The sequence below is a fragment of the Falco punctatus genome (genome assembly GCF_963210335.1).
Source record: "Falco punctatus genome assembly, chromosome: 5".
In the NCBI taxonomy this organism is placed as follows: Eukaryota; Metazoa; Chordata; class Aves; order Falconiformes; family Falconidae; genus Falco; species Falco punctatus.
In genome coordinates this window covers 16,010,079-16,036,649 of record NC_137584.1, presented here as the reverse complement: position 1 = coordinate 16,036,649, position 26,571 = coordinate 16,010,079, and the positions used below count along the sequence as shown (strand labels likewise).

General features: G+C 36.8%; 1 protein-coding gene across 5 annotated transcripts in view; it reads right to left on the bottom strand.

Moving 5' to 3' along the window:
• Window positions 1–26,571, bottom strand: part of EYS (eyes shut homolog) — a 1,034,174-nt gene that overhangs the window by 493,451 nt on the left and 514,152 nt on the right. For all 5 annotated transcript variants that reach the window (XM_080388797.1, XM_080388796.1, XM_080388798.1 and 2 more), the window contains 3 exons: window positions 19,058–19,154; window positions 18,043–18,150; window positions 17,231–17,376 (listed from right to left, as the gene is read on the bottom strand). In XM_080388797.1, the coding sequence (XP_080244923.1) occupies window positions 17,231–17,376; window positions 18,043–18,150; window positions 19,058–19,154 (351 nt within the window). The remainder of the gene's footprint in view (window positions 1–17,230; window positions 17,377–18,042; window positions 18,151–19,057; window positions 19,155–26,571) is intronic.

Below are 26,571 nucleotides of genomic sequence, written 5' to 3'. Positions count from 1 at the left end.
TATTCATGCCAAGTCCTGTAGTTTATGCAATGTACACAATTATTTATTTATCTTAAAATTATCCATCTATTCAACTTCATTACTTTAAGGCAATTTTTGAGTTGGTTTCTTTACACTGCATGCACATAACTTTGAGGCAATTGACTTAACACAGAAAATAACTTTATTTTTTTTTACAAGAAAATTTCTGTCATAATCTCCAGATCCTCCCTTCTTGTTAAGTAAACCTGAGATTTTCATGACATTTTGTATTCAGATGTTTTGTGATTGTGTTACATTTCTGAGAGTAAAAATACTTCCATTTTTGAAAATACAGTATATATTCTGGTTTGTTTACTACTTAGTGGATTTAAAAGAAGACATATTATAACTTTTATATATATATATTATAAAATAATACAACATTTATATATCAAATATAAAATTAATTTGTTCAGACTAAAGACTGAGGACAATGATAATTTATAGACCTTTTTGGTTCTTTTATTTCTAGGAGATGATAAAGAGATTCGAAGGCTGTTTCAAGAGATCAGTAGTTGACAATACTAAATTATGGTAAGTGGCTAGTATGAAAAGAAAGGAAAAGAAAGAAACATACAATTTTGTGTAAGGACTGAAGTCAAAGATGTACTAACTCGAAAAGAAAAACAAATGCATGATAAAAACCAATCAGTTCCTGAGGGTGTAGCTGAAAATGGAAAAGAGCAGCAAATTAACATGGTATATTAATTTATATATGATACAGAAAAAAAAAGTAGAGCCTTCTATGGTAACTGAAAATTTAATATACAGTTGAAAAGAGAGAGAGAGCTGATAGAAAAGGGGAGATGTCCTTTCAGAATTACTCAGCAACACCTAGTTCTTATCTTGCTGAAGTCAATTTTAGTATCAAATATTATGATGAATACTGAAAACTACTTGCCACCATGCCATGAAATAGCATAGATAAGGGTAATCAAAAGATCAATTAATAATTTATCATATTGAAGTATAAGACGGACATTAATATATAGCCAATAATGAAGCCAATTGTATGTATATGTATATATGTATATAAAAAGATGGTACAGCATAAGTCTAATGAATAAAAATATTGCTCAACTCAAACATGAGCAAAATACTACAAACCATATTGCACAGTATATTTGAGTTACAGGAAAAAGTTAATTATTTGTTAAACAATTTCAGCATAAGAGTGTTATACCCCAAAAGAAGTAAAAAATGAAGAGCAACAATATCTTCTAACATGTCTATGTATCATAGAAATTGTGAATAATAATGATAATGATTATGAAAAATCTCTACATTTGTAGATGAATTTCAGGTCCTATTACCATACTTCTATGAACTTACAGAGGTTTAATTAATTTTACTTTTTTTAAACTTAGAAGTTATTTTAAAAATCATTGTTCATCTAGCAGTTGTCCTCATTACTGTTATAAAACCCAAGAAAATATAACCATAAACAATTATAAATTATCAACAGAAAATTTTGGAAAACACTAAAATATTATATTTAACACTGGTATTTATTTACAGCTTGAAAATCTTAATTTGGACAGATAGAAAGTATGTATTCAATTGTGTTCCATCCTGATCTTCATCAAGAATGGTAATTGATCATTCTTAGCTGACATTCTGCACAAGAGAAAAAAACCATGAAAACAATACAGAGCAAAAATTTTATCAGCCGAGTCATTTGGGATCAAAACCAATATAAACTGGCGTATGGAAAAATAATGTAATACCACCTCATAATTAAAGCAAAAACAAGCTGGGATGTGTACTAGGTAAAATTCAAGTATTATACCTAGTACAGGAAAATGTGGAAGACACAGCTTGAAAAAATATGGTATGAAATAAATCCTACTGGCTACAAATTTGTTTCCACAGCTTTTCAAATAATTTCTATAATAAACGCATTGTCTGAATACACATATGTACAAAACCACATTTTAAATAAATGTTTTAGCCTCCTAAGACTACATCTTTCTGCAGAATTTGTCTTTCGTCCTGATAAATTAACTGATACAATATGCCCCAATCATCATATTCTAAAACAACCCTCTTACAAATCTAGAAATATGTTCTCTCTTAAAATTAGCAACTGACTGCAAAGAACTAGCACTCATTTTGTCACAGTGACATTAATGTCATGAACAGCATAAGGTCCTTTTTACATCATTTTAGTATTGCCTCATTCAGCCTGGTATGAGTAAACAAGCTGTAATAAAATTTTTCTAAGTATGCTGCATGAAAAACTAGGGCTGATAGGGTTGCTGAGCTTGTTTTTGTTGATTTCATCTTAAGAAAGATTTATTATATAGTATAGTGACTAATACCAGAGATTTAGATTTTCTGTTTCTATTGTATTTTGCATCAGTGATAGATTTATTTCAGGCAGTTATTTCATTTTCCTTATATTAAGTCAAGTTAAATTGGTGCTGATCAGACTACAGAAAATTTGAGTCATTGCAAACTGTTTTGAAGTAAATATTCTTTTCTTTAGACAAAGTTTTGATTTCCACTCTGGATGGGAAAGCAAAGAAAGCTTTATAAAATAAGATTAGACCACAGTAAACAAGGTAATTAAGACAAATACAGATTAATTTGATTGGTCTAAATTTTGAAAACAATTCTTTTCATTAAATATCAATTGGGGATCTTCGGTATGTATGCATGGCTTTTGAGAACTGTATCTGCCTGTTAATTTAAAAGTGAATGCAAGAACCAGAGGGATCAAACACAACCAACATCACCTATAGCTTGCACTGTCTGTTATTTAGATATTTGAACTCCAGACTGGAGTATGATGAAACCATCAGAAGCAGCAATCTACCTAAGCAAATTACTTCTTGGCTTATTGGTGTGCTTTAGTTATAAAGAGCATCAGATCAAACATCAGATCTTACTGATCTGAACATTTTCTACCAAAAAAACCCAGAAATTCAAAAATTCACGATCTTGTGACAGATGAAAGGGAACATACCATAAAAAGAGTCTAGAATTTAATGACACTCCTCTTAATGTTTTAACAGCCTCATAGTCAAAATTATCAGTACTGAAAAGCATCAATATTAAACTGGTTATACTAAAAATCCCCCCAAACCTTCAAATGTCCCTGTGGGTTTTAAGTCTGACACTACAGTTTTCTCCTGAAAATTGTAGATGGGGGTGGAGGGCATTGGAAGCATTTCCCAGCATCATGGTATCTTTGCCAGGAGGACTGTGATATGCCTGGTGGGGGACGACTTCTCTTTGTCTCAAGGAACATGTCGATACTTTCTTCCTACCCTAGTTTTGGACTCTGCTTGTGTTTCCCTTTATACCTTTACCTGACACAGCCCCCTTCCTTCTCCCAGGCTGCCAGCTGCAGCGTGGCAGTGGCCCCCAGCCTTTCCAGCCCCATGCACACAAAAGGTGATGGTTTGTCAGACAGTGACTGAAGAGGCATGTCACCTCCTCCCCAGAGAGGCCACCCCAGAGCTGGAGCTGGAGCAGGGGAGCAGCAGCCACTTGCCAGTGCAGGGGTTAAACCAGCAACACCCAGCTCAGGCCATGGAGGGGCTGAGCCCCTGCACTGCTGGCTCTGCGCACAGCTGTGCCTCCCTCTTCTAAGGGCAGAAATTGTGTTTATGGGATTACAAAATGATAAAATCAAACCATACCTAAAGATATCACAGTTTAAAATATGATTCAGTTTACAGATGAATAAACTTACAAAAAGGGATGGAGAACAAGATAAATCTGAAGACAGTGCAAGTAAAACCTATTAATTCATATCTGAATATTGGAAACACCATGACAAAATTGTCATAGTTGTCACTACTGCCAGAGGAGGTCACATTGTAGTTGAGCAAGATGCAAATATAACAAATATAACATTTAAATTACAACATTTAAATTTGATTTTACAAACATAGGTTTTATTATGAGCAATTATTTATTAAAACTGAGAAAAACGTTTTAGACTAAAAGATAACTGAAAACTTGTAGCTGAAACAAATCGTTAAGAAGCAAAGTATCTCTTATTTGAACTAACACAGTTCAATAGGGAGAAAAGAATTGTATTGGTATGTTATATCATACGTAACATATTTTTCATGTATTGCATAGATCTGTTAAAAAAACCACACATAGCCCTACAGAGAAATACCCATGTTTTATTCAGTGTATTTGCTGTGTGTTAGCCATTTTAATGTTAAGATTGCAATATAAAATAGAGTGTAAAAATAAAATATGGGAAAATTGGAGAACTCTACTATGTGGTAAAGGCATCAAGAAAAAGATGTTCTAGCACCACTCTAAAGTAATGTAAGTATAGCTTTGTGCAAAAAAGTATATACTCAAACTTACTTCATTATCACTCTACACCCTGAATGCCTCCAGAATATACTATTATAATAATTATTATTATTATAGCTTTTGATTTTCTTCTTGATTGGGTATGTTTTATGTAGTCTGTAACAGTCTTACTTAAAAATGAAGCACTTGCACATTTTTACAGTCAAATGATAATGAAAGTCAAAGTCTACTGTATAGCTAAAAACTCAACTTGTCTTTCTCTTCTTAAGACACAAGGATATTAATAATGTATTATTCATATTAAAATTTAAATATCATATCAGAAATGAGAACAATACTGTCATTGGAGGTTTTCCAGACTGAACTACAAAGCCTTGAGCAGCCTTAATAACTGGAAATACTCTTAATTACTGATGAGAAAATGTATTATTTATAATACAGGTATGCCTTGGGTATTACATTTAGGCACTAATGTTTGGTTCATTTAATTACTATAGCACACCTTCATTATTTGTTTCCAGTGAGAACTTGGCAACTTAGTATTTTAGACTCGCTGTGGGGAAAGAAAATCAATCCAAGTCATATAATCAGTGAGACCCAGAGAGCTGCCCCATACATTTTTCCATTACAAACTAGGAAAAAAACCCAATGCAATTGCTATGAAAGTGAATAGATTCTTAGCATGAAAGGTCAACCCATGCTACCTTAGGGAACAAAATACTCTTCATGAAGTCATCTATTTTGAATCCTGTTGAGGATAATAGACAAGAGACTGCTGGCAAACATAGCTACAGAGAACCAAAGAAAACCCATGATGCTACTACCATGGCCATAATTTTCAGAAAGAAGCAGCACAAATTTATTCTAACATATAGCATGTTGAGTTCTGTGAAGTGAAACCGTCACTCAGCAGTCATTGCTTTATTTATTACTGTGCTGACTGAAACATTCTCAGGTTTTTAGTGATGAACTGCATGTTTTTATCTAACTAGTTCCCAGTCATTAATTTTTGAGTGCAAAACAAAAAAACCCCACAGCATCAGAAATAGCTATGAAAATATTCTTATTTCATTTGTAACAAATTAGACATTAAGTACATTTACAAGTTGCTCAAAGAAATATCACGTAATCACAGAACAGATGAGCATTATGATGCGTAATGTTCCTCTGTGGTGTTCTCACATTAAAGCTGCTTAAAAGTTCCATTGTCATAGTATCTGTAGCAGAGCAATTTGCGTGGAAATTCAATTTGCTGGCCTTAGCATGCTCAGTGGCATACTTGAGTATATTCAAAGTCCCCACTAAAGTTACACTTGCTGCTAAGTACGGAGACTTTGCTAGCTTGCACCAGCTCTCACAGTTGCATTAGTGCTTTCTCAAATCTGTTGTAAGTATAATGTGAAGCACTGATTTTGGCTCTAGAAGCCCTAGATAATTTAAATTCTCACCTAATAGCTTACCATAATAGGTAAGATTCAGATATAATTACTTGAGCACAAGTTCTCAAATGTTCTCACTGGACAGTCCTATCCCCTGAATTCTGCATTTCAAGCAGCTCAAAAAATCTTCAGGGAAGGACTCTGCATTTGCTTTACCCTGAAAGACTGATCTGATAGATTATATTTATGTTATCAGTTTTGGTTACTACCTGTTTAGCTGGGGATTATCCAAGTTTTATTATTTATTTATTCTGTTAATTAGTATGTGCATATCTTCAGAAAGATACTTACGTGGTATATATAGTATCATGATAAAAAACATAAGGCAAACCACAGAATTCACAGCAGCACTTCCATAATTAGGATATAATGTTTAACAGCAATTCTATTCTTGTGAGGCATGCTTTCCTGGAGGAAGGGATTATGATGATGATTTATTATTATTATCATGATTGTTTTGCCACTTTGTTGCAAGAACACATAAATAACAAGAATGGTGCCAATATTCTTGGAGGCCTCATCAAAATCTGTTACTTTTACAGAGGCAACCTGTCTTTCCATGAAATCCATAAGGCAAATCAGGTACCAAAGGACTTTAGAAACTAGAAAACTGAGGAAAGAACTATTAGCAGATGTCTAGGTAGCATAACGCAGAAGTGTGTTAGAGTCCCTAAGAAAGATACACAAAGCAGAAGCTCTGGAAGCCCAAAGGACTTTAGCCATGTTAGTATGGCATTGTATCTGGCTTTACTGCCATGCCTCTAAGAAGAACTAACAGCCTGTGGCTGACACCATTCTGATGCAGCTAATTTTTTTCTTTTACCATTCAGTCTAGCTTGCAAATTTTGAACTGTGATGTAGAGTATGCTTACTGCTGTCAGTTTCATGAGTCTAAGAGATCATATTCCTCCATGTTCACTAATGAATTAAAAAACTGTTCTCAAACATTTCCAGATATGCTTGATACAGAGCAAGAATGCTTGACAGAAACTGACAGAACACACAACTGACAGATGGCTCACCTACTGGGTATTTTATATTGAAAATATTTCTTCCTTTTTTTTCCTCACTTAGTATACATGATAAATATTAAACAGATCAGCTACAGAAAGAGAGAGAATGTAGGAGAGGATGCATCATCATAATCTTACGTTACAGGCAAGAATCAGATTCAAGACTTTGTTCTGGTCAGTCTGGAGTGATGTATGCAAAAAGAAGCAGAAGTTATTTGAAACTCTCTATTTATGCTGTTGCATTTAGTAACCTCTATGAAGGTGCAGGAAACTTGGAAGAAAGTCTGTGAGAATCAAACTGAGACTTTCTCCCAATCCATGATGCCACTTTAGGCAACGGGTACAATATGAAATGGGTGCAAATCCTAACATCTACATGACCGCATGAACAGTGCCCTTTTTATCATTGTGAAGCAGCGTATTTACATTGATGGTATTTGTAAATAACCACAATTCATAAATAACAGTTTCTTTTCAGCAGTCAAATAAAGAGAAGCAAAGCTAGTTCTATTCCTTTTTTACTGAATCCTATGAACCCAGAAAAAGAAGCTGGTTCTGTTTGAAGATACATAGGAATTAACTGTACAACACATTGGTGGAATCACCTTAGAATTACTATACTAACTACCTTCAAATCAGACAGTAATGAGCACGAAGAACAAACACTTCACATTTAGATATTCTTTGCCAAAATACAAGGATTTTTCTCCCTAAAGGCGCAGATCTGTAACCCAAAACAATTATATTTTACTAAACAAGGGGAGTGTACTGTCATCCAAGTTCCTAATCATCAGATATAATTTGTATACACAGTGAGAGTTGCTGTAGCCAAACACTCATTATGAATGGACTGTAGCATTGCATATTTTGAGCATAATCTGTACAAAAAATTAGGTAGTTACTGTCTTTGTCTCCTTAAGGACCATAGATTTGCATGCACTATAGAGACTTTTCTTTCTTACAAATAGGGTTCTTAGCTGTTCAGTAACTTCACTGCCTCGAAATTACAAACACATTTTTCTAGCTTTCTAGTTGGAGGTCACTGCTACATGGTATAGTAACCTTTACAGACCACATAAAATAAATGTTTTCTCAAAGAAGAAAATATGTACTAGACTACCTTCTGTTGCTGAAGCTGTAAATACAAGATTTGAAATAAAATTATCAAAAGGTCACATCCAAATAGAGAACTTGGGTAATAAAGATTACACACAATAATCTAACTTGATTTCTGTTGTGTCATACAGAACACTGGGCCAAACATAAATTCTTGTATTCAGTTCTTGTACTCATTTCCTGTAATTCAGCACCTTATGGGCTGCATCTGAGTGCAGAGACAGTTGGCTTGTGTCCTCGCAAAGTCGCTTTCTATCATGTTTGGAAGACCATGAAAACTGGGGAAGGTCCCCAGGGACTAGATTGTACTTATCTCCCCAAAAAAGCTGAGGAACTACAGGCCATTAAGTCTCACTTTATTCCCTGGGAAGATCATGGAGTGAATTCTCTTAGAGACCATTTCTAAGCAACAGACAGAGAACAAGGTGACCAAGAACAACATTACATACATTGAGAGCAAACTTGTGGAGAAGGACTTCGGGTACTCATGGATGAAAAGCTGGACATGAGCCAGCAATGTGTGCTCACAGCCCAGAAGGCCAACTGCATCCTGGGCTGCATCAAAAGAAGCATGGTCAGCAGGTCAAAAGAGGTGACTCTGCCCCTCTCTGCTCTGGCGACACCCCACCTGCAGGAGCGGGCTGGAAACTAGGACCATGCATGGCAATCAGTTGGCTGAGGGGAATGTGCTCCAGCTTGTCTAGACAACAATTAACATGATGAGGCATGTTTGCAGAGCACAGGGGAGTGGGAGACGGATGGCGCCAAGGAAAGGTAACACCTTGCTGTTAATTGCTGGCAGTTAACCACCAATCGGGGATTGCCCAGTATGCAAGGCTTAGCTTCAAGAACCAATCTGTTTAAAACGCGCAGCTTCTGAAAGTGTATACAAACTCGTGCTTCTGTACAATAAATTGACATTTGCTTGCATCAAGCTGCGTCCCGTCTCTTCATTCGCCGCACCCACCTGAAGTGCTGTGTCCAGCTCGGGAGCCCTCAGCACAGGGAAGACATGGACCTGTTAGAACAGGTCCAGAGGAGGGCCACAAAAATTATAAGAGATGGAACACCTCTCCTATGAAGACCAGCTGAGAGGGTTGGGGTTGCTCGGCCTCAAGAAGGGAAGGCTCCAGGGAGATTTTTTTGCAGCCTGTCAGTACTTAAAGGGGACTTAGGAGAAAGATGGGGAAAGACTTTTTAGCAGGGCCTGTCACAAAAAGCTAAGAGGTAACGGTTTTACACTAAAAGAGGGTAGATTCAAACTAGATATATATAAGGAAGAAATTTTTTATGATGAGGGTGGTGAAACACTGGCACAGGTTGGCCAGAGAGGTGGTAGGTGCCCCATACCCAGAAATATTCAAGGTCAGGCTGGACGGGGCTCTGAGCAACCTGAGTGAATTGAAGATGTCCTTGGTCACTGCAGGGGGGTTGGGCTGGGATGACTTTCAAAGGTCCCTTTGAACCTGAACTATTCTTGATTGTACAGGTTTATCAAGGGAAAATCATGCTGGAGCAATGTGATTGCCTTTTATGATGAAATGACTAGGCTTGTGAAAGAGTAGACAGCAGTGGATGCCACTTATCTTGATTTTAGCAAGGCTTCCACACTGTCTCCCACAGTACTCCTGTACCCAAATTAGGGCACTAAGAGCCTGGAAGTCTGGAAGGGTGGACAACTTGATGGCTAAAAAGCTGCCTACCTGGCTGGGCTCAGAGGGTTGTGGTTAATAGATCACACTGTTCCAGGAGGCTTGTTAAGAGAGGAGTACCCTCAACTCTGCCACAAGTCTCAGAAATCTGGGAGGCGTGAGACCAGACTTCAGTAGTAAATCCTGAAAAAAAGACAACTTTGGGTACCTCAGACTCTTCCATGCCTTTTGTCACTAGGTCCCTCTCTCCACTGCGAATCAGGCCTGCTTTTTTACTGGCTTTCCTCTTCCTGACAATGTATATATAGAAGGCCTTCTAGTGGCTTTGCACATCATTCTCTGTTCTCAAGTCTAGCTGAGCTTTTCCTTTCCTAATTTCAACTCTGCACACCCAGGGTAATAGCTTCATATTCCTCCGAAGTAGCCTATCCCTCTCCTTCCACCAACTGTGTGCTTCTTTTCTGCATGTGAGCTCAGTCAGGTGTTGCCTGTTTATCCTTGCTGGCCATCTGCCCTACCTTCTTGACCACTGCCTTCCTTGAACAAGGATAAGCAGTATTTAGAACAAAGCTGCTACCAGACTAAGATTTAATTAATTGACGTGTGACTTAAGGCTTTAGTTAGTAGATGGTAAGTCACTCTGAGAGGAAACTCTCAAGGGGTGTTTACGTCCTGACCTCAGCTCTCAGGAGAGTAAACGAGCAGCCTAGACTTGGTATTTCAAACCAAATACTCAATGAGGTTACACCTTACTGTTCTATGTCCTCTCTGGCCCAGGAAATCTTTGCTGAATAGTGTTGAAGCTCAGCAAGTACAGCAAAAGTGCCCTCTCATTTCCTTACAAATCAGGCTAACTCATAGCACAGACATTACAGGACTTCTCATCAAAACACATAAATTTGCCTTTCATGATGGTGTGTTCCCTGAACTTAAAATTCTACAAACTTACGTGAATGGTCAAATCATTAAACTAAAAGACAGACACCACCACCTCCACAGTTAATACAGAAACACAGTTCTGTCAGCACACATTAGATTTGTTCTTGGCATGGCAAATTTTGGCCTCCTGTGATATGCAAGATGCACCTTGATTTGATGTTTCAGGGAGCATACCAGGAGATTCCTCCCCTCTGAGTCGAAATAAATAATCCCTTCAGTTAGTAGTGTAGTTTCTCTCCCTCCAGATACCAATAGCAAGGCAGACAGACAGAGGCTTGAGGAGTGTAATCACTGCCAGAGCTGGCTGGCACTACAAAGCTGCAGAAGTAGATGGGAAGGTCAAAAAGATAAAGAAAACTTCTCTCCCTTTTCATTGATTAGATCTTGTGGGACTTTCTTGCTAGGTCAGCCTGTTGTATAAAAAGCAGAGCAAACTTTTCATTGTCATGTAGACAAGATGAATAGCAGGTTCAGAGGCCCAGCATAAGGAAGGTGGAGGCTCAGAGCTGGCATTAAAGACAAAATAAAAGATGAGTTATTTAAGCCAAGGTTTTCATTTGGTTTAACATAAAATTTAAGTGCACCCTTAGTCACTTCCAAGTGTCAGTTTGTACTGATCTCATAAAGATAAGATTATAAGGGTAGATCTGAGATTAAGAGAATAGCTATTTAGAATTAAGGTATAATTACTGGTCTGTAGAAATGATGACTGAACCTTCACAGCAAAAAGTGATTTCATGGTACCCAAGTCATCTTTAGGCATCTTTTGGATCAGATATCCAATAACTGGCAGTCTGAATCAGAATTCTGAATTTATATACATCCGTTTCATACACATCCTATTTTAGCCACTGAAATCTTATTCCAAGTATTGGATGGAGGTGTCAAGATGCTGGGGGGAGGCAGAATCTGCAAGGCAGCTTCTGTGAGAAGAGACCAGGAGCTGCCTCATGCCAGACACAGACAGTTCCAGCTGGTGCCAGTAAGACACAGCTGAGCCCCTCATCCCGGATGGTGGCAACTCTGTGAAAACCCATTTCAGAAAGGGGAAAACACTGCACAGGCTGAGTGAGGAGGGGAAAAATGAGTAACAATCCTGTGAGTGGCAAGGTCAGAGACGAAGGGAGAGGAGGTGCTCCAGGTGCAGGAGCAGAGATTTCCCAGCAGCCCGTGGAGGAGATCACTGTGGAGCAGATAATCCCCTGCAGCCTGGGGAAAGCACTCCTGACACAAGCAGATATCCACACTGCAACCCATGGAGGACTCAGCGATGGAGCAGGTGGATTAATTCCTGAAGGAACTGTGGCAATTGGAAAGCCCATGCTGAAGCATGCGTACCTTGAAGGACTACAGCCTAGAGAGAGAGAACCCATGAAGGAGCAGGGGAAAAGTGCGAGGACGAGGGAGCAACAGAGAGGAACTGTTACGGGCTGAACGCAACCTCCCACTCCACATCTCCCTGGGCCGCTCTGGGGCAGGGAGGTAGAGGAGTTGGGAATGAAGTTGAGCCAGTAAAGGGGGGCAAGGGGGAAAGTGTTGCTTTATTTTGTCTTTCTTTCTTACCGTCCAAAAATCTATTTTAATTGGCAATAAAGTATATTCATTTTCCTCAAGTGAAGTCTGTTTTGGCCGTGATGATAACTGGGAAGTGATCTCCCTGTCTTTATCCCAACCCATCAGGTTTTTTTCTTTATTTTTGCCTGTCCTGATGATAAGGGGGACTGAGAAAGCAGCTGAGTGAGCATCTGACAGCTGGCCAAGGTCAACCCAACACATTTTAGGAAAAAACCTTCAGTCTTTGCAGAGATCTTAAAATTATTTAGTTAACTTCAAACAAAGAAAATCAGAAAATGAAGACGTAGGAATTACCAACTCTGTCAAGGAGGGTAGTAATGACTCGGTAATCTGAGAATCCTTTGAAATTAACCAACAGGGAATTATCAAACAAAATGCTACAGCCAAAAACTTGTATTCTTATTAAACCCATTCTGCAGCAGACTTGGTGACCCAGACACTTATGGCTTATACTTGAATATAAAATACATTTTTTCATGAACATGAGAAATATTTCACCTGAGGCATTTCTGAATCATCCGGACTACACTTTGCCATAAGGTTGTTCAGATGGTAAGATTTATAAAGAAGTGATTAACACCTCAGTCATGAAAATGACCTTCAGGATAAATGATCATAATACATTATGTTTAATTACTTTTTCCTTTTAAGATGTTATATTACGCAGCTGAAAGTAATATTAGTGTTTTAATTAACAGGGTTTTAATATTAAACTGAGTGGAATATATACATGTATTTTTTGTTGGTTTTTTTATGTAATTATGTAGCAGTGTACATTAAGGATGCAACATGATACTGATTTGCGAATAGGTAGATATTGCTATACTCATTTATTGCATTTCCTTATTTTGCTTTTATTTTTAAATTGCTGATTATATTCCATTTAATTTATAATTTCACAAACAGCCACAAGAATTCTACTTGATTGCACCATATCTTCAGATTCTCTAACAGAGGTTAACTAACCTACCAAGTCATAATTAAATCTGACATAGCCTCTGTTTCTCCTTTGATTTCCTTAGATTATGTAAAAAGTTCCTGTATTTATTGTAACAGTTATGAAATCAAAGGATTCTGGAATCATATAGAGGAAAAGAAGAAAACAGTCCCTGAACAAGACATATTAAAAGGCTATCTTAGCGCTAAAAGGCAACTATGTAAGCCTGGTGTTTTCTTGCCCAAAAGATCTATCCTGCACGTACATTAAATCTTTTATGGTATATTACAAAGCATAACATTTAGAGTACAACATTTGCAATACAAATTCAACAGTTCAGTTACAGCCACCAAGATTCATCGCTCCACGCAACGAATGGCTGACCATGTAGACAAAACAGGCTTTAGATTCAGTTATTCAGAAGGTATCTTTCAGTTTTATGTTGTTATATCTAACACTCAGGCACCACCAAGACACTAACAATAAGCAGTAATAACTCTGATCGTGAGTAAAAAGCTATTCTACTTAGGAGTTTGAGCCACTGATTTTTTGAGTTAGTTCCATAAACCAGGCCACATTTTTCTCATGTGAAGATAGGAGGGATGGAACAAGAATAATAAGAATAGGGAATTAAAGAGTTCACAGAATTTTGTAGCGAACTGGTTACCTAGAGACTTTATGCTATGCTGCTGCTAAGTTCCTTTGTAGTACCTAAGCATTAAACACAAAAAATAGTTTTCCAGGGCTGAGTCTTTCAACATGAAAGTTTAATGCTATTTCAAATAAATCAATATTTTTTGCAATGGAGTGTAAAACTAGGAAAAACTAACGATGTTTCTGTGTACTTAGAAGAGAGTAGTTAAACTAATGCAAGGAGACAGTCTGTAGCTTTAGTATGCTGAAGTCATAGATCTGCAGAAACAACATATGTCTGTTTACAAAGATCATTTTGGGCAACGAGGATGATGTATACTGTTATATAGAATTGCTAAAGAGCCAATACAAGTGAAAGAATAGCAATAGCTGGTAGAGCTGGAATAATTAGATCTTGTGTTATCAAAAGGATCTAGTAGAAATGAGCAGTATTGTTTCATGGAGCAACGCTGGCACGCCAAAGCAATAATAAAAACAAGAGGGGCCAAGCTGGGGATGGAAAGTTCATGTCACTGTGTCATCTGCACCTTTGATGTGACCTTGCTAGCCAGTGTGATTGAGGACAACTAAACCTATGCAGAAGGCTACTGCTGAAGAGGGGATGCACTCATTTCTACAAGGTATACTGCCAAATGAAAAAAAAAAAAAAAAAAAAAAAAAAAAAAGGAAAGGAAAGGAAAGGAACAATGTACTTTTGAAAGGATAACTTGATTATTTGGTTTAATCCTTTTGTTAATTTTCCCCTATTTCTAATATAGCACTGCTTTATTAAGTCACTTCTCATTTTAAGCCAGGCAAAAACCACTTTCTTGAATGCCCAGATCACTTATTTTGTGAGGTATCTGGGTTGAGGACTTTAACCAGGGTTTATTAGTGATACCTAGGGTTTAAGACCACGATTACTGCCAATTACATCCTGTCAGAAAGGATACATCTGTGCATTCATCATCTGAACTGCGGTAACTTTTTGTAGGAGTGTACTTGAGATGCAAACCATTATATTTTTTTGTTAGCAGTGTTGAGCAAAAGCTGTATTTTAATAGTTAATAAATTATTTTAACATGCTTTTGTTAAACAGCTATTTAAAGTGAAATAAAACTATGAACAATGTAAAATAAATCCAAAATAAGATAAATTTATGGAAAGCTTAAAATTTTAAGAGATATATTAGCTGCCAGATTTTTAGAGCGTACAGAGTAGAGAACAGTGTCTAAAGACATTCAATTACATGATGACCAAAAAAGCCATTCAAAATTTCTGATGAAAGTTAATGCTTTTAAATAAGTTTTTATAAATAAAATATAGTAACATAATGTGGCCAAATCCATTTAATGTACTGTAAATTGTTCCAGTTCCCATACGAATTTATAAATTCGTAACATTTTAATAATTACAGACAATGATTACAGTTTTCTCTGTACAAGTACATTAAAACATTTTTGAAATGCAAATGATTATTGAAAGCAATACACACTTACGTAACTTTAAAGGCACTTTTAACTGTGACAGAAAAAAAAAAGCTGTTCCTAAATGTATGCAATTACTAAAGACAAAAGTGGAAATACACCTATGACTCAGTGTTAAACACTTTTGTTATACTGTTATAGATTCAGTATCTTAGATACTATTATTTTGTAGTTTTATAGTATTTTCTTTCATTAATTGTAATTCCAAAGGTCCGTACTCTCAAATAGTATAATTACCTTTTCTGTAACGTAGGTAACATAAAAGCAAACTAAATATGAAAAATCAGCTATTAGCTATTTGAATTGTAATTGCTAGGAAAAGTTTTCAACCCTCAAACTATCAGAGAACTGTTTTATAATTCTGTATGTTTGCCAAGGGAAAATACACTTGACACATGCTCTTTTTGCTTCGTTATCCAGAAAAGCAATGCCTTGCTCTGAAAAGACCTTGCTTTGAAATCAAATTACTTTCACTCACCTCTGGGCCTACTAACACTGCAACTTTATTTTACAACCTTAGTTCAACTGCTACACCAAACACTTTGTATTGGATGAAATATTCCTTATCTAACTGGTACACTGCACAGTGGATGTCCAAATTTTGTGGATGTCACTTTAACATGGTGGTCGTGGGAAATCACAGGTTATAATTAAGTTATGGGCAATCTATCACTAATTTTTGAGTAAGGTTTCAGTATCTGATAGACACCTGGATATCACATCACTCTTGTTAGTAAATAACTAACACTAAGTAGTAAACAAATATTCTTTTAAATATACTAAAATAATTTGTACCAGTAAATAACTACTTGTAATAGCAAACAACTACTGCAGGTGATTAAAAAAAAAAATCACAAAAAACCCCCTAACAAATCACATCATCCTATCTTGTTGGTCAGATCTTTTAGGGAAAAGAACTCAAGTCAAACTGCTTAGTCAATAATGAAGAATCAGAAAAAGAAAGCAAACCTGCAGATTGCCTTTCAGGTTTAGGTGTCCTGTCTTTTATGATTAGAAATGGGAATTCTTACAGAAACATATACATGAAGGTGAAGACAGCTTTTTTAACATCTCTTAGTTAAAATCGTAAATCTGCAGTACCACTGCCCAACGAATCAAAATTTCTGTGATACCCAGGAAGTACTATTCAGAACGCAGCTCTTCTCAAGAAGGGGGGCAGGAGGAGAGGGAGCTTTTAAAGATTTAAGCAAGAGAATTATATAGATTTTTCCATTTTTACTGAAATGTCAAGGATAAATTTGAAGAACGCTGCACAAGTGGCATGTGGACTAAAGTTTGCAGTGAATGGAAGACGAATACATAGAAATACAGGTATTCCCAAATCTGTACTTGTGCTTTGATCTGTGGAGAAATTAGATTCCTTCTAAGTGAATGCCAATTGCATCCTTTCTAATCTTATGAATTATGTGGTATTCATCACAGGCTAGAAGGGGTAAGAGAAAACATTTTATGCAAGAAGAATGCAGAAATGATACAACTTGAGGCAGTTGTAACAAACACTTCTGTAGTCATATGACCCCATGTGTTTTAAGGTTGCTTAAGCTGGGTATATCAAAACATTACGTATGAATTACTGCAGCATGCAGAGCATTTAAATAAAAGTCAACTTCATTTTAGAAAAAAATTACTACACCTCTACCCATTAAATATTTTGTCATTAGTTCTTTAAAAATGTAAAGATTAACAGTAAAGGCAACAGTGTCAGTCCAACAGGTCAGCAATGTCAGTGTTAACTATGGTTCTGTGCAAACTCAAATGACAAGGTAGCATTCTATTATATTTGTATAATTTGCTCAGTATCTATGGTAATACTTTTTTTCTTAGGTGAATTCAGAAAGTATTTTTCTTTGCACTACATAATCTCTCTTAATGTGTTTCAGCTGAATGTATGGGTGACTAAAGAATTCATAAATCAAGCTTTAATGTAAGTAATGTCTTGAGCTACTCACAAAGAACTGGGTCGAAGTTCTATTTAAAATAATACTGAGTCATCCTCCAAATAAGAAGATGATCCTGTGTACTCTTCCTTGATGGGGTTGAGGCCATTGCTATAAAATTAAGACATGTAAAACCTGTGAAATAGCCTTCTCCACTGTGGTAGAGTGGACCATACCTGTGAATCCAGGGGGACAGAAACACCGATAGCCTCCAAGGCGGTTGATGCAGCTTCCTCCATGCAAGCAAGGCAAAGTTTCGCACTCATTTACATCCATCTCACACAGAGACCCATAGTAGCCAGGTGCACAACTACAGACAAATCTTCAGAAAAGGGAAAATCAAGTAAGTCAACAAAAGTAAACAACATGTTCTATTCCAATATTCTGAAGCTATATGCATATCCCGATGTCAAGCTGGTTTCCCTAATCCTCAACAATATTAAAATAATTAACCAACTTCTCTCATTTCCGTGTTTCTGAAGCAAGCAAAGAAATTCAGTCTTTTTAAATTACTAGAAAAAATGTGCACAATAACTTTATCTGAAGGAAAAAGGAATGACTCAAAGGCAAATTTTTTTGGACAACAAGTCTCTGAATAACTGTACAGTGCTGTGGAACAAAGTACAAATTTCTCTATTGCTTAAACTTAACTTTTTGTAAACATTAGAAAAGGTCATTGTTGGAAGCTGAAAAGAGAGATGTAGCAATCTAACTGAAGATCAGTTTTCCTCTATTTCACTCTCATACCAAATTTAAAAAGGAAAAAAAAAAGTAAGGAGGGAAAGAACAAGTTCTGCTGAAAACAGTTTCCCTTCTTTTTTTCTCTCAGGTAACAAAAGAAACAAATATCTGAGTCAGGAGCATTTGCCTGCCTCATTTTAACAGAATCCTTGTCAGATGCTGAAGGCCCCATACAAACCTCAAGGCAGAAAGCAGACTTTATACATAAAGAAATCAGGGAATTGTTTCTCGTTTAGTAATAACTAACCTGTTTACAAGATCCAGGCAAGTTCCATTGTTCTTGCAGGGTCTTGATAAGCATTCATTAATCTCCACTTCACATAGTGTCCCAGTAAAGCCATGCTGGCAGGAGCATCTAGCAAAAAGGATGTCACTGTATTACTTTTTAGTTTCATATAAAAGATTCTTGAAAAATGTGGCAGATTTTGAGGGGTACAACTAGGTGGTTCCAAAATTGTTATTTTCTGATCGTTACAAGGTGTTGTACTTTAACAAGCTTCACAAGTAACTGCAGTTCACAAAATAAGATTTTTGTCATTATTAGTTGAAGGCCACAGGCTTTGTGCTGACCCCACTGTGCAAGGGCTCAGAACTTGCCTTGGCCTGAACTGGTTTTCACTTGTTCTGACACCTGCCCTGGAGCCAACTGGCTGCTGCCTCATCCTTTAGCTTCAGCTCCAGCAACAGCACCTACAGTAAGGGTGCCACACACTGGGGTAATTATGGTGTAACAAACAATAAATAGCCTTTTGTGTCCATGTGGAGAGGGGAATCTGGTAAACAGTGCAAAGGAAATAAACTGTGATAAGAAAACATACAAAAACTAGCTCCAAGCAGGCCTGAGACTGAAGATTAGAAAAAACATCACACTTCTGGCAAAGACTTCAAGATGCTGGTGATATACACTAACTGCCAGTTCTTCTGGTATTGGCTTCATTGTTCGTGAAACTGTTTTCTATTAATTTCAACTTAAACTATTAGTATTATTGTAATTGGACTAACAACAACCGTTTGTTGTATTTGGTTAAATTCTTAAGATTTTTCTTAGCCCTACAATAGATTCTTAGGTCCACGTGTATGGTATACATGTACGTTTTTGCCCACAAGAAGATTTAGTGTAATGTAACGGTGTCAAATGCATCACAAGAAAAGATGTATCACATCACTGAAGAACAGCAAGTATAATACAAGACAAAGTACCAAAAGGTGACAAATATCCATGTATCATACTGAAAACCTGTCATTAAAATAATTCTCCTCACCTGTAACTGTTAACCCCGTCCACACAGAGACCTTCATTCTGACATGGATGGGAGACACACTCATCGCTGTTAACTTCACAGTAAGTACCCTCAAATCCTGAAACACAGATATTGACTGTGAATGAGTGAATTCTGCTACATAACGTGAATATAAGGGCCACAGATCCTTTTGGAGGTTCAGGGCCATCTCAGACAATGGAAGTGGCAGGCCTGAGAAACCTCAGCTGCCCTTGAAGCTGTTCAAGAAAGAGCTGAGTGAACAGGAGCATCGCTGGTGAACTACCCCTTCTCCTGGGAGCATCTAAGCTGAGGCTTTTCATGCTCGGTACCTGACTGACCCGCGTTGCAGCCATGATTCTGCCTAGCCATGTACCTGTTTATCTGGATACTGACTCTGGCCTTCAGAGTAGCTCCCTGGCTTCACCTTGGACCTGCCCCATTCCCTGTAGCCTTGACTGATGAGCTGGCATACTATGCTGATCCTGGACACCATCATTGGTCCTGCTTTGCTCACCTCATTCAGATACTGGCCTTGACACTGAGGTCCCTGCCCTGGCAGCCTTGCTAAGACTCCTGTTACCTTTGCTGCTGGAGTAGCCAGACCTCACTGCTCTCTAAGGCCAGAGGCAGCAAGTGGATGCATTCCTAAAAGAACTTTCTCCAATTACCTTAGCTTCAACAAGTTCATTTCCAGAGAGTGTAAGAAGTCTTAACATACTTCAATGAACCAGTGAGAACAGATATGGATGGAGCATCTGGCTAAATATACGCGGGAAATGTAACTGATTTTAAAGGACTGAAAAGGCTTTCTTAGGGAGTGTGCTAATACTAAAAGCTAATTCAATGAGTAATAGATTACAAACATAATGCAAGTTAGAGAGACCACATTCAAAAGCAGTCAGTAGATGAGAAAAAATATTTAAATGGTTTTAATATTTAAATGAAGAAAAAAATGTGATTAAGATCTTATCTGCACAGTACATTACGCGTATAATACATTAAATTACAAAACATCCCAGAATATATGCTAAATAAAAATAAGAAATTTCTCAGTAATACAAGAATACTTCTTTTGCTCTTACACAGAATATTACATCTTGGATAAACTATAGCTACTTAGTTGAATCTTGCACAAATGGAATATGTGCGTTTCAACTGATGTAGTAAAGCAACCATTACAATAAAAAAAACTGTTTGCACTGTAGTGACTATAATACCTGACCCCTGATAGCAGTCTGACTGAAGAGCATTTATGGTGTTCACCAAAGTGCTCTTGAACACCATTTACATAACAAAATTAAATTTAAAACAACTATTAAAAGAACCACTGAAATTAAGTCTGTAATATTATAAATAAGATGAAGAATTTATTGGAGCCTCTATTAAAACAACCAGCAAAAATTGTTATCGGTACATTTTTAGATAGTAAAATAAGGATAGTAATGACTTTTATTGTTATATTACGCATTTGTAGTTTTCAAAATACTTCACAGAAGTGGGGAAATCATGAAAGATGACAGAATAGTATTTTTATAGAGAGAAAATCATTACTGGAAAAATTAAGTGGCTTAGGTCAGCTGTAAAGAAAGCTGGAGAGGAATCTCTGCTGGCACTCCAATGTATGATCTAAACATCAGCTCACATCAAAGCACTTGGTATTTTCTTACCAGGATATTTCCTGTTCGACAATTTTCCTGGATAGACCTGTGTGCTGGTTTTGGCTAGGATAGCATTATTTTTCTTCATAGTACTGATATGGGGCTATGTTTAGGACTTATGCTTGAAAGTGTTGGTAATACTGGGATGTTCTTGTTATCGCTGAACAGTGCTTACACAGAGCCAAGGCCTTTTCTGCTTCTCACCCCACCATACCAGTAAGTAGGCTGGGGGTGCACAAGATACTGGGAGGTGACACAACCAGGACAGCTGACCACAACAGACCAAAGGCTCATACTCAGCATATAAAGCTGTGGGGAAGGAGGGGACATTCAGAGTTATGGCTTTTGTCTTCCCAAGTCACCATTATATGTGATGGAGCGTGGCCTTCCTGGGGATGGCTGAGCACCTCTCTGCCCATGGAAGTAACTGAACGAATTGCTTGCTTTGCTCTGCTGGCGCATGCAGCTTTTGCTTTGCCTACTACACTGTCTTTATCGCAACCCACAAGTTTTCACACTTTGAACCTTCCAATTCTTTCCCTTGTCGCAGTGGGACAGGGTGGTGAGCAAACGGCTCTGTGGTGCTTAGTCACCAGCCAGAGTTAAACTACAAAAACCTGACTGAAATGAGTCCTAAGGAGGTTTGCTGAAGGTTTCACAGCAGGGTCTACTACAAAGCTGGAAAATAAAGCCTGGAATGTATCTCAAACTAATTCTTCAATTACAGCCACTTACACTCTTATGATGTGATTCTTTTCTTCGAGATATCTTGAGTGCAAAGTGATACCCTCATTTATTTGTGATTTGTATGACATTTCACAAAAACTTTATAAAATAATTGCCATAATAGAGGACAAAAGTTATCTATCACAGTGTACTGCTTTGAGGAAGATCCCTCAGCACAGACAACCTTGTTATATTCTGAATCGTTTAGTTTATTATTTGCAAATAAACCAGAATGAACAATCCAAATACTTTTCTTAGTCTGTAGCATGTGTAATCTGCATCCCAATAGTACTTCAGCCTTCATCTGCATTTGCCTGAAATGTGATTAAAGGAAAAAGAAAGGTAAAAGGACTATAACTTGTGCTGTAGCATTCTAGTTCATCATTTAGTACTAGACCTGGTTACATCAAGTAGGCAGCAGTCACTGACACACAAAATCATAACATCACAAACAACCAGGAATTCTTCTTTGGACACATGCCACTCCAGTGCTACTGACTAAAACCAGAGAAAATGGTAACATGTTTCTCTAATTCTGGTTTGATTATGAAATTGGAGGGCACAGCAAATGTGAGAAACCAGGACCAACAAGAAAACTGTTAGCCAGCTTCCTCATCTGTGACTTTTCATTTATTTGTGATGTTTGACCTTTCTGAAACTAAGTTTTGTTGCAGAGTAGAAGGCTATGTCAATGGGCAGGGGAAATGGGACATCACTGAAAAAGTCAACCTGTGTAACATAAATAACTCAAAAGTTATACAGACAGTTTTTAGTTTTATATGGTAATCAGAAAAGGGTGTGAAGCTAACAAATTAAAACTTAAAAAAACTAAAAGAACTTACATGGGATAGCTTCTTATTATTTTGTAATACTACATAACATTAAGAGAAAGCATTTAAAAAAAAAACAAAACCAAACCAAAACCCAACCACGGTTCTCAAATTAAAAAAAAATGTAAAAAGGAAAACTGAGGGCATTCATCATTCTGCTTCTATCGTCCCCACTTGGTTACGGATGTTTCATAGTATTTTTGAAGCAAATAGTATCAAAGTGAATACATAAAGCACCATTTAGACACATTTTTGATTGCAGTTGTACACATTTTTCCAGAGCATAGCAAATTATAGCTACCTTGAAAAGACATAAAAAAAGTAAACATACAGTAGGCATGCTACTTTATTATTCCCACAAATGGAGAAAAACAGTTTCCATCATAAAATTTTACTGGCTACCTCCTACACTATGGAATAAGCAATCTATACATTCAATTTACTGATGAATACCGTATTTTTTAACTGACAAATTAGCTCAGTCCTTTCATTAAAAAAGTACATTTTTTTCTTAATGACATATCCTGTTGAAAATGACATAGAACTATTTAGATGATTTGATTCACAAAAAAACCTTCTGAACTCATGCAGTGAATTTTTCTATGAGATTTTTAGCCTTTATAGCACTTTTTACAGAAGAATTTGGCAGAAACTCCTACTTTCAACTAAAATGGTTAATTAGAAGCACTCAAATCTACTTAGAAGGACCTGAAAAATATTAGCAGTATTATTTATTTCGTTCATAATTTCTGTATGTCTGTGCTTTAGTATATTGATAATTTATGAAGCTTGTACAAAGTATGTTTCGATAAAAGCACATGTTGATAAGCCATTTTTAATTCACTCCTGATATATTCTCAGAGTAAATTATGAAAATAAGGAAGTGTAACACTGTGCACATCACTCATACAAACAGGAGTGGTCAAACCTCAAAATATATACTGCAATATTAGGATAAACATTATACAGATATTTTAATTTGACTAATATACTTGGACAGACACAAATCATATGACTTTCGGATCCAAAAGCATACTTAAAGTGTTCATACCTAAACTGAATTGGTTTAAGAAAAGAATTACCAAAGTAATTAATTATGTAGTGCTTTTGAAGCTATGACATACCTCATGGGTCTAACATGCACAGACTCACCCTGTTCCTGTATTTTACATGATAGTCAAACACAATTTCAAGGGTAATGTAACACATCAGGTTAATTTGTGTAAACTACAACTGCTTCTGGGATACTTAAAACAAAAATTAATGTATGGATGCAATTTTTACAGTAACGTAGACACGTTTCCAAATTATTTAATGTGCTGCAAGAAGAAAGAATAGGACAATGGGAGGAAACTGACTTAAAATGTTTAACATGTCAGATACACTACCAAACCAAACATTTTTCAGTTGCAAAGAAATTCGCAGTATATAAAAACATCATTCACTTAACGCAGCCAACAGAACTTGTAGTTTACACTGTGAACACAATTAATTTATTTGAATCATAAAACACAGTATTTTTTTATTTTAATCAAAAAATTTTGTGAAGTGATACATTACTGGAAAACCTGAAAATATGCACAGTGCTGAAATATAGTTACTGTAGCAATATTTAGCACTATGCATAGGAAAATAATATGTGCATTTAAATGCAGCTACGTGCTTCCTTTGCTACTGCCAAACTTAAGATCCAAACTGTAAATCAATAGAACACGTAAATGACTTGATGTAGCTCTCCAGCCATATACTTTACATGATAGCTTTTCTGCATGTCAAACCTAAGACGCTGAAAACACAATTTTTTAACTCAGTGCTTTTTATGTGGAAAACCTGAAAGTTTTCTTAACTCAATTCAAACAGCTCTGAACTTCTAAATGAAAAGACGCATCCAGTCAATGGGGAGGAACAAACAGTGCACACTGTCACTTGTGAATACAGAATTCCATTAGACACCTGTTCAAAAATTAAATATTGAATTCAAGAAACAAGTGGCTTTTCTTTTTCTAGGTGGCCAATATAAAAATGGCATTGTTGAAAACTAACAAATTATTTTTATTTGTGAAATACATTTTACAGTATTTTTCCTGCCACAATAGAGAAACTGAAGATGTAACCAGAATCTCATTCTACAGAGAATATCACAAAAGCAGTTAATCTAACCTCAAGCCCTAGTTTTCAACATTAGCACTAGTGGGTGTGACAGTATGCTTAAATTTGTTTGCAACTTATGTGCAGGCAGAATGACTTATTTTAGCTGACAGAAATTCCAACATCCTGTGATAGTTCTGCTGTTAATGGGTGAAACATTAAATGATATTACTTGAAAGATCCTACTATTCCTTCTGTTTATCTGAAATAGGGGTGTGGAAAAATGACCAAAGTTCATTGTAACATTAAAGAAATTTTAGGGTAAAACTGCAGCTGCTATTTCCAGGGTGGAATGCGGTTGGTATACATGGAATCTACCCCCAGTAGTTCCCCAGGCAACACAACCTACAACCTCAGCACATGCCAAGTAGAACTAAACAAGGATGGCAGGCAGTGAAGACACCCATCCAGCCTCTGTTCTCCCTGCAGGAAGGGGAACTTGATGGTACCATGTGCTGATCAAATCACATAGTAGCTGCCAAGCAAGCAAGATAAAGAACAGATAATGTCTGCTGAGCTGGCAACTGTGGTGAAATCACTTTCCTCAGATGAACTTTGCTTACTGTAATACCTAAGCACACCTCCATCTCAAAGCTACTCACCTTCAAGATATGACCACCCCTCACTGACCGTGTTGTTTACATTTTTTGTTGGCTATACCTTTAATAGTAAAGCCATAACAGAAGTATGTATGACTAGAGTCACTTAAGCTCCATGTAGCAGTAAAGAAATAATAAATAAAGTTAGGAAGGGGAGAAGTTAGGGAAGACTCCATCATAACTACTGGGATCAGTCAATGGGCCGAACCGGTCTTATCCCCCATAGGGACACCTATCTGTTAAAGAACTATACTCTATGAACGCTTAACCCCAGCTGGCTTTTATTAGTGATTAGATTTTGTGTGTATACTACTTCACGCTTGTTCCTTCAGTCAGTGTACTATCTATGGCAATCTTAAACCTTAATCAGTCACAAATGTGTGTAATAAATTATCAGGCAAGATCTGTTTTGTGTGAGTTTCCAGAAACTTGCATAATTGATTTTACTAGTGAAGCTGTCACCATGAAAGCCTGAATAGGACAGGCTGAATCACAGTGTGCTCTCCAGCAGTCTGCAGCGAGCTCTGACATGCTGGTTCTGGCACAAGGGGCTCATCTTTTCTGGGACGTTGACAGACTACTTGAACATAAAGGATTGAGTAGACAACCTCCCCCTTCACGTGGCATATGGGAAATAGCTACTTACTGTATGTCTCAGCTCTGTCTATGGGAATTCTGCGATCTGCAAATTGCAAGAATATGCAAAGCATAGAAGCTACACATCTGCTGTTACAGTTACGGTCATTTTCATCTCCTTATTCTGTTGCAGAGCAACATTACAGAATTTACCTCTGCAGGTAACGCAAAGGACTAATAGGATTCTTCCCCATAAGCTTTCTACTGTTTTACTCATCAGCACAGTATCATGGATTATATTTGTCTCCTTACTGTGAACCATTTATGAACCAATGTTTGCAAGCAGCAGAGATATCACAATAGCCCCATAACCATTAGTATAGGTATTTAGGTTATTCAGTGTAACATAGGTAGGTACACATATCAAAATCAAAGGTGTGTGAAATGTTAGACATGGTAAACAGGCTATTTCCCTTTCTGAATTATGTACCCATGTGCCTGGAAAAAAAAAAAAAAACTGGCACTGAAGCGCTCAGAAATCTGACAATGGCAATCTACTTACTAGTTCTACTTGATATTATGAATTTTGTGCATGATGATAATTTTCATTTAGTCTTATTTGGAGACATGAGCTGAAAAATATTTTGTCTCAGTCGTTCACACTTGCAGTTTTAAGATGCTATACACCAATTAAAAATAATTGTTGGAATGCTAGGACAAAGGGTATTAAAAAAAAAAAAAAAAAAAAAAAGCAGGTGTCACGGGAAAGATTTATTGACAGTAGTCTGATAAAAGGGGTGAGAAACTCCTGAAAAGAACTGTTTAAAACAAAGACTTCAGAAATTACCTTGAAGTATCAGGAAAGTAACCAAGCAGTCTTGCTTTTGGAAATAAGACTTGGAGGATAAGGAAAAAAAATACAAGAAGACTAATTCCACTACAGAGTGTGGCTGTTGTTTCTCCTTAGAGATGACACA